This window comes from Ceratosolen solmsi, unplaced genomic scaffold (genome assembly GCF_000503995.2).
Source record: "Ceratosolen solmsi marchali unplaced genomic scaffold, CerSol_1.0 scaffold35, whole genome shotgun sequence".
Classification (NCBI taxonomy): Eukaryota; Metazoa; Arthropoda; class Insecta; order Hymenoptera; family Agaonidae; genus Ceratosolen; species Ceratosolen solmsi.
In genome coordinates, this window is record NW_011948423.1 from 6,678,850 (window position 1) to 6,687,891 (window position 9,042).

General features: G+C 26.6%; 1 protein-coding gene across 1 annotated transcript in view; it reads left to right on the forward strand.

The window, feature by feature from the left end:
- The window catches only part of LOC105362413 (soluble guanylate cyclase 89Da), a 9,125-nt gene continuing 83 nt past the window's right edge, over nt 1-9,042 (forward strand). Inside the window, exons 1-12 of the mRNA XM_011499853.1 lie at nt 1-271; nt 4,620-4,819; nt 5,199-5,392; nt 5,768-5,901; nt 6,121-6,357; nt 6,447-6,643; nt 7,449-7,556; nt 7,721-7,889; nt 8,193-8,336; nt 8,420-8,573; nt 8,648-8,757; nt 8,900-9,015. Coding sequence (XP_011498155.1) covers nt 230-271; nt 4,620-4,819; nt 5,199-5,392; nt 5,768-5,901; nt 6,121-6,357; nt 6,447-6,643; nt 7,449-7,556; nt 7,721-7,889; nt 8,193-8,336; nt 8,420-8,573; nt 8,648-8,757; nt 8,900-9,015 — 1,805 coding nt within the window. The 5' untranslated portion in view covers nt 1-229. The remainder of the gene's footprint in view (nt 272-4,619; nt 4,820-5,198; nt 5,393-5,767; nt 5,902-6,120; nt 6,358-6,446; nt 6,644-7,448; nt 7,557-7,720; nt 7,890-8,192; nt 8,337-8,419; nt 8,574-8,647; nt 8,758-8,899; nt 9,016-9,042) is intronic.

Genomic DNA, 9,042 nt, shown 5'->3' on the forward strand with positions numbered 1-9,042 from the left:
CGTCGGGGCTCATTGCTAAGTGCGACCTTTTTTCAAAGTGGCGCGTATTGCTTGTGTTGACGCGGTACCGCAACCAGAAAAACGTCATGTTACGAACCTCTTGCACCTACGCTTCCAGCCTCCGATTATTCGTCGTCAATTGATGTAGATGTATCGCCGAGTCGGTTGGTCCAGTCGTCCGGTATTCCCTTAAGGACTTTTCAATCATTAAAAAATAAACGGTGTAATCATGTACGGGATGCTATTGGAGAGTATACAGCACTTTGTGCAGGTTTGTCCTTACTTGCCTAGAGCACTAATTAAGCGCGATAAATGCATTATGTTTTTTGTTTTTGTGTTTGTTTGTTTGTTTTTTTTTATTTTTCGAAGAACGTAAATCCGAGCAATTTATAAATATATCTTGTATATTTGACCGAGTATTTATTTATTATTTTTAAAAACATTAAACCATCTCGCAATTTAAGATGAATAATATATATCTATTCATCTTATATGTTAAAAAAGCAAGGTTCCATGTGTTTGTGTGATTCATAAATATACTAAAAATTGTCATTATCCAATTTGTTTAAATATTGATATGCAAGACATAAAATTAGAAACTATTGTACATGGTTTTAAAGGTAATTTACTCATAATATATACGCGAAAAATTAAATCTTCAATTCATCCGTGAAATATCTAGAAACGTAGAAACAGTGAAAATAATATATAATGAAAATTAGCATAAGCGAGCTTTTGAAACAGAATAACGAAAACTGTCACCTTTAAAAAACTTAACTTTCATATGAAAATTTTCCGTATATATATTTTTTAGATTTTTTCTATTCTCCATCGCCGTTTAAATTAAATCCAAATAGCGAAAAATTCGATCTCATTTATTATTGAATCAATTTGTATCTCATAAATTCTCCGTCTATTGCCTTAACAATTCATCGCCTTTTAATAAAGACAAAATGACGATATAAAATTCACACGTTTCTTTTGTATTTATACACATCAAGAAATTAATTCTAACTTTTCCTAGTCTAACGAAAATATAAGCAATATTTATAAGCCATTAACTTGACGTATAAATCCTTTGATCATGATAAATAATATATATATATACGAATAACAAGGCATTTAAACACTCGTACATTTTCCAATCATTTTCCAAAAAAAAAGCAGAAAAATATACCCAATTGAAAAAGACCGACAACCGGAAAAAGAGAACTCGCACCCTCCGTTATATATTGTTACTTTGCTAGAAATACGAGTAGTAGGAAAGTAGCGAAGAGAGAGAAGGTAAGAAAACTTATAAGAAGTTATCGCATTCCAACACGAATCTTCTTTCATTGTATCAAATGTATTTCACTTAAAAAATTCACCCTTTTTTTCTTTATTGTTGCTCTCGGGCACTTTGATCATTCCCTATACATATAAATACATTAATTATAATAAGGTTATTTACATAAAATATTCAAATAAAAAAAAATGTTTAATTTTCAAAAAAATGAAAAGACCCTTAAAATTCATAGTAGATCGCTCTCACAAATTGTTAAACAAGTTCCGAAATTTCAAAAAGAATGTCTACTAAATTTGTAATATAGTTGGTTCATCTTTATAACACATTGTCCATCAAACGTGCCATTATTTAATTCCTTATTCTAATATTTTTCTAAAAAATTTTGAATTTTTAAAAACACTACGTATATAGTCAGAATAAAACTAAATAAAAAATATCCCTTATTTTTACTTTTTAAGAATATGTATAAATTATAAACATATTTGTGTTCGAATTTTAATATTATTCGTTCATGTAAACATTATTTTTTTATTCTATGGTATTAACATAAATATAATCTACATGGAAAAATTATAATTTATGCACTTAAAAGATTGGGTCAGTAATGCATATCTTTTATACTTAATAATAGTCACCGTACAATCTTAAATCATAGAGAACTAAAAAAATTCATTAATATAACATAAATGTTTAAAAACTCTATATTAATCTTAATTAACGTTAATGCATTATAACAATGAGTGAATACAATTAAATACACTATATATTTACGATGGAATCTTTTCGAACGAAATCAAGTAAATTCAAAAATATTAATAATATACTAATAAAACTTTAGATACAAAATTGGACGTAAATAATGATTTTAATTGAAATTCATTCTAATTTATAAATAAATATGTGAAGTAAATTTATATAAAAGCTTACCAACATAATTTCAATGATAATAAAATTTATTATTAAGAATCTATTATTCACAATAATTTAGGACTTACTACTAAATAATTTTTTAATACTGTGACAATAAAATAATATAATTTTTTAATCAATTATAATTTTGTTATTGAAGACAATTTTATAATTTTAAACAACAAAAATGTTTAACAACAAAAAATACAACAAATTATGTTTGAAGTAGAAAATATAAGTCTGAACATGATTAAAATTAAATGATCAAACAATAGAATTTTTACAGGCTTAATATTGAAATTAAATATTCTTAATGAGTTACTGTGAAATAAATAGCACAATGACATTATTTGTACATTAGCATAAATTATTGAACATTTTGTATTCACTGTCACATCTTTATATATTAAATTCGAATCCTAACTTACCCCCATAATTGCATTTAAATAAATTATTTGAATATAAATTGTCTACACAATTAGTTTCAATCGGAGAGACTTATTTTGGAAAAATTAAAAATAATATTATGGAATCAGCTAGGATATGTATAATATTTAAATGTGTTTAACCAAGTAAATCTAAACATAATAATTTCAACAATAATTCCGAATTTCTTTATGTTTATTATTTATCGAACCCAATTATTATAAATAATATATTTTATAATTAAAATGCATTACTTATAAGTAAAAAATGTTTAAAATATCTAAAGATAAAATTTAATCATTGATCATTTGCTATATAATTTGTAAAAATTATGAAACATAATAAAAAATTTTAATATATAATAATAATAATTTAATAAAATTTATTTACAATTTTAAAACATTCATTTTTTTATATGAAAAATATCATTTAAGAATTTTAAATTTAAGAAATTTTATAAAAAGTTTTGAAATTGAATACTTTTAAATATAAAAATATAGAAATGTATTTTGAAACATTATTTGTATTTATTATAGTAATAATAACATTTTTTATAAATATCTTACGTTTTGAATTATAGATATATATATATATATATATTTATTTTCAAACTCGTTTCCAACTTCGGTTTCTAAAATTATGATAATTTTAATTACACCATAAACTTTCATCAGTTGTAAGAAGTATCAAATGTGCACTTTTTGACAATACAGATTACTTTTATGTCACCAAAACATTAATAAATATACTTGACTTATCGAATTTATTGAAATGTTTTAAATTTATTAATATATACTATAAATTGAACAAATGTAATGTAATAATTCAACATCATAATGGATAAAGTAAAAATTTTGCAGACAATTCCTTGTATCCATTATTTCAATTAAAATATTATATTTTATTCATGAATTTAATTAGCATATTAATTAATATAAATCAATTATGTTAATAGATATTTATTTTTTAATATTTGAATACATTTGTATAGATAGAAACATACATGTACATTTATTACTAATAAAAATGAACATTCTCAACCATATCAACAATTTTAATGATTAAGGAATTTCAATACATTAATAAATTTAGTTCTCTCTCGAATAAATATGAATATTTCATTTCAGTGATAATACGCATTAATAATTAATATTAAATATTATATGTATAAAAGCTGTATCAAGATTATTTCTCAAATATAATAGTGATTTGCATTAATTGGGACTTTGTTTATATTTATTTTGAAAGTATTATTTAAAAATCAAACTACTAGTATATTAATTTCAAATAGTCTCTTAATTTTTCTCAAGCTATCCCCATTAATTATACATAATGAGATTACAGTTGAAAAATTTTTTTAACAATATCATATAAGTTCAAATATTCAATGAAATAACATATTTTTAAAAAATATCATTCATTTTCACAATTTGCAATAATATAGTTATTAAAGTAATTTTTATAATCTCATTTCAATATATTATTATCTCTAATAAAAAGAATTACGAAAAATTCTGTCAGTTTTTTATAATCTGCATTCTCTTCATATTTTAATTTTTTATATAAAAATTATATAATCGTTTTATTTAAAATCCAATTAAACATACAAAATACTATTTCAATAATAAAGATTAATCATGGCAAACAGATTAATTAGAAACAAATTTGAATATATGCATGTCAATGTATGTATGATTTTATACAATTTTATCGTTTAATATACCATTTTTTTTTCTATTTTTTTTTTTTTATTAAAAAGTACTATATAAATAAGAAATTTAAAATAATAATATTTATAAATATGAATATATTACTTTCAAATAGATTGAAAAGTACATAGATGGTTAAGAGGACAATGATAAAATGAAGTATTAAAAACGGAATACAGAAATTTCAATTTATAAAAAATTCCAAATATTCAACGAATCTTTCAAAGACTTATTCTTATAATCATCATATTAATGAAATATTTAACGTAATATTAATCGTTGCTATTTAGCTGAAATACGGAGAGGATTTGTGGTTGGATATTTTGGAAAAAGCTGGTGCGAAACATACTGTATTTAATACTCGACAAATCTATCCCGACGATTTGATGACAAAATTAGCTGCAGAACTTGCTGTGCACACATGTGAGACCGTAGATAGTGTTATGCAGTATTTTGGCAAATGCTTCGTTCGATTTTTCAGCAATCTTGGGTAAGAATTATGATTATATATTTTTAGACGGTAATTTTTATTAATTTGTGAAAGCGGAATTAATTGGCCTTTATGCCTTTATGTTGGATTACTTCTATCTATTATCATGTAAAATTTATAGATATCCGAAGAATTTTGTAATATTTTTTATAGCGTACAGTTATACTTCAGTACCTTTCAAACAAAATCAACTAAATAATAATTAAATAGAATCTTAAACATTTTACTGTACTACATTAAATACACACAACACACACACAACACACACACAACACACACACAACACACACACAACACACGCACAACACACGCACAACACACGCACAACACACGCACACACAAATTCATATGCTTTACTATATACCTTTATTATTAATAGATATGGATATACTATCAAAGCAACTGGTAGATATTTTTGCGACTTTCTTCAAAGTGTAGACAACATTCACATGCATATGCGATTCACTTATCCGAAAATGTTAAGTCCTTCTATGTATCTGACTCATGTAGATCCGCATGGAGTAGTACTCGTATACAGAAGTACACGAAAAGGTTTTACACATTACTTTATGGGTAAGATTTCAATGTTTTGGAAGAATTTAAATCAATGACTTAATCGAAGTTTTATTTATATTAATGTAAAAAGCTATAAAAAAAAAGCTAGTATTAGCACATCTATTAATTTTATGTCTTGAATTTTTTCTTTTTTGCAAAAATTAATAAATAAATTATGTAAGAGATACGTAGCTTATTTCATTTTTAACCGAAGAAAAATAAAAATTATAAAAAAAATTTCAAACATTCTATTCCATCATCAAATCTTTATTCTAAATTGCTATTGAAAAGTCAGTTTAAAGTTTTTTAGCAAAGTGTGCTTTTTAAATAGAGCTGACCTCAAGAAATATCTTTTTGAGTGTAATCTAAACTTTATAGAAATTGTTATTTCAGGGCAACTTTTTCAAATAGCCGAAGAACTTTATGAGACCACATTAGATATTAGAGTTCTTGAAAGTTCGAATAACATTCCTGGTACTAGGAGTGTAATGGTCAAGTTCCGCATCGACTTTGATAATCGCAAATACGTAAATATTTGAGTATTTATTTTCAACGTAATTTAAATATTTTATAGATTTTTATAGATTTTATAGATTTTATAGATTTTATATTTTCATTTAATATTTATTACCTCTCCATAAACAAAAATTATAATTTTTTACCGACAACTTTTTTTTCTAAAATTGATAATCGAATGACTAAGTAGAGTAGTACTTTTGAATTCGGTTCCATACCGTTATTTATAGATGTTGAAACACTCGAATATGAAGACTCCTGTTGGACGAGAGCTTCCACCTGTCTCCTGTAAAGTTTTATTGCGACTGTTTCCGTTTGGTGTCGTGATGAATAAAGATATGTGCATTTTAGGAGTCGGCGAAAAGTTATTTCACGCCTGGGGTAATTCCACGTCTATCTTAGAAAAACATGTTACAGAGATTTTTAAGCTTCGTAGGCCCAAGGGTATTTCATTTACTTCAGGAAACGTATGGGATATCAAATTTAAATTCTATAAATGAAAATTACTTCATTCCTTTTGCTTTATATGAGAATGTTTATATTTATTAAATTGTAGATCATGAACTTGCACTCTGTAATGTTCGAACTGGAACTGATCAGATCAACGAAAAGTAGCGATGTTAAGCAAACTGAGGTTCAAACGAGTTCAAAATTAGATCGCCAAGGTAGTCAAGGAGCAAGAAATATTTTACTTAAAGGACAGATGAGATACATCGATGATATTAAAGCTATAATTTTTCTTTGTAGCCCTCTGTAAGTTTTTAACATTCATTCATAAAATATTCCATATCGAAAATCTTAACTTGATTGAGAATATTCAAAATTTTCACAATTTATGTTTATTAATATATATAAGGTTTTTTTATTGAAACTTAAGTATTAATATTTTAATTCGAAAACTTTGTCATTTAAATCGAATAAAATCTTTCAAAAAAAAAATTACTAAGCGAATAAATTTAAATTGAATGTTCAAGTAATCAAAAAGCATCAATTAAACTAAAGAAAAATGGGGAAAATGAATTTTTTACCATAAGATTTAGCTCACAAAAAACGTTATATCTATTACATATGTTTATTGGTATTTTTATTTTTTTTTTATATATCATTCTTATTTATATACTATTACACATAATACACTTACACGATTAATTGTAGATAAGATGAGAAGTTAAAAGTATTTTAAATTTAAATATAATGAGTATGAAATATTTCAAATAAATCAATAAATTGTTAAATAAAAGAATCTTGTATATAATACACTCTGTTGTTTACTCTCTCTCTCTCTCTCTCTCTCTCTCTCTCTCTCTCTCTCTCTCTCCTACGCAGTAACAAATTGTTTACACACGATAAAAAGTTCTATGAGAAAACAATTTTTTAGTCTACAGTATTTGCTAATCAATATTTTGTCATCGCAAATTATTATTTCGACTGAGAAATGACGATACATAATGCGCTACACATTCTATTTATTTTCTTCGATCGCACAAGGACATCTTACAATACTGATTTAATAAGTCTATATAAATCTATAATCTATATGTAATTTGTATCATCGCAGGATCAATAGTCTTGACGAATTGCTCAGCATGGGTATTTATCTGAACGATTTGAACCCACATGGATTGGGTCGGGAATTGGTGCTCGCCGGGTGGCATCATTGTGGAAGGTATTTCGAATCATGAATTATCGCTCCTTTTCTATTATACACTCGATAAATTATTAACTACGCTCTTCTAATACTATTAGTTATGGTCTTCTTTCTTTTTCTTCTTAATTTTCTTATTTTACTTCTTTTCTTTTTTTTTTTTTTTTTTTTTTGTTGTCGATCAGGCTCGAAATGATGTTTGAAAAAGCAGAACAGCGCTCCGAGGAGTTGGAGCAGAGTTATGACCTGTTGGATCGGTGGAAAAATAAGAGCGATGAGCTTTTGTATTCTATGATACCTCAAAGCGTCGCCGATAGGCTGAGAGCTGGAGCAAGTCCACTCAGTACCTGCGAAGTATGTTACCGCAACTTATTCATTACGAAATAAAATATGAAAACGAGAGAATTTTCCATGTCAAAGCATTTTCTGCGTAATCCTTCCACGCTAATGCACTCATCTTTATCTTTATTTATAAAGATAAAATATAGGCAAAGTTTTAAGCATACTTTATGCACAATTCCTTACTTCGATATATTTCTACCCTGGACTTTTTATTTTTGTTTAGATACTAAACGTGGAATAAATCATGATTTAATTAGCCATGATAACCTATAATACTCCTTCACGATAAAACTCAGTCGTATCTTATTTTTCCAGTCCTTCGAATCGATATCAGTATTATTTTGTGAACTCTGTGATTTCAACTATTCGACCATCGAGGGTGCGATGGACATTGTTTCCTCCATGAATGCTGTTTATTCCTGCTTCGATTCGCTAATGGACAAGTTTAACGTATACAAGGTCTTCGTTTACGAATTTTATATTAAAGCGTTAGCCGATCAAAGTTTTTCAACATTTTACTTGCCAATTCTATTGGTTGACAGGTGGAAACCGTCGGCCGAGTATATATGGCGGCTAGTGGAGCTCCAGATCGAACGGACAGCCATGCAATTAATATAGCTGACGTGTCCCTACAACTAATTTCTCAAGTTCGTTCTATGATCTTGTCATCTGGAATTGACATACAAATTCGAATAGGTAAGGACCAAATAGCAATATATAGTAAATCGTTTGACAATGCAACGTACGAAGTGAAATGTTCTTTATCGCAGGAATACATTCTGGACCAGCTGTTGCCGGTGTGGTTGGGATTAAAGTTCCAAGATATTGTTTTTTCGGAGATACTGTAAATACAGCATCTCGAATGCAAACTACTAGTCAGGTCAGTCTCGAATGCAAACTACACTAGTCAAAGATATTTCAAGAATAAATTCCTTTAACAATTTATCATCATAAATAGCGATGTTTGCGCTTTTTCATTTGTTATTGATTTATTATGACTTTTTTTCTTTTTTTTTTGGTAGCCGGGGAAAATTCACATATCAGCTGAAACAAAAGCGTTGTTACCCGAGAATCGGTACGCTATTGAGTCACGTGGCCCCGTATTAGTAAAGGTAAGAAAATATTATACAAACATTTTTTCACATTATTACATTATCATATATTT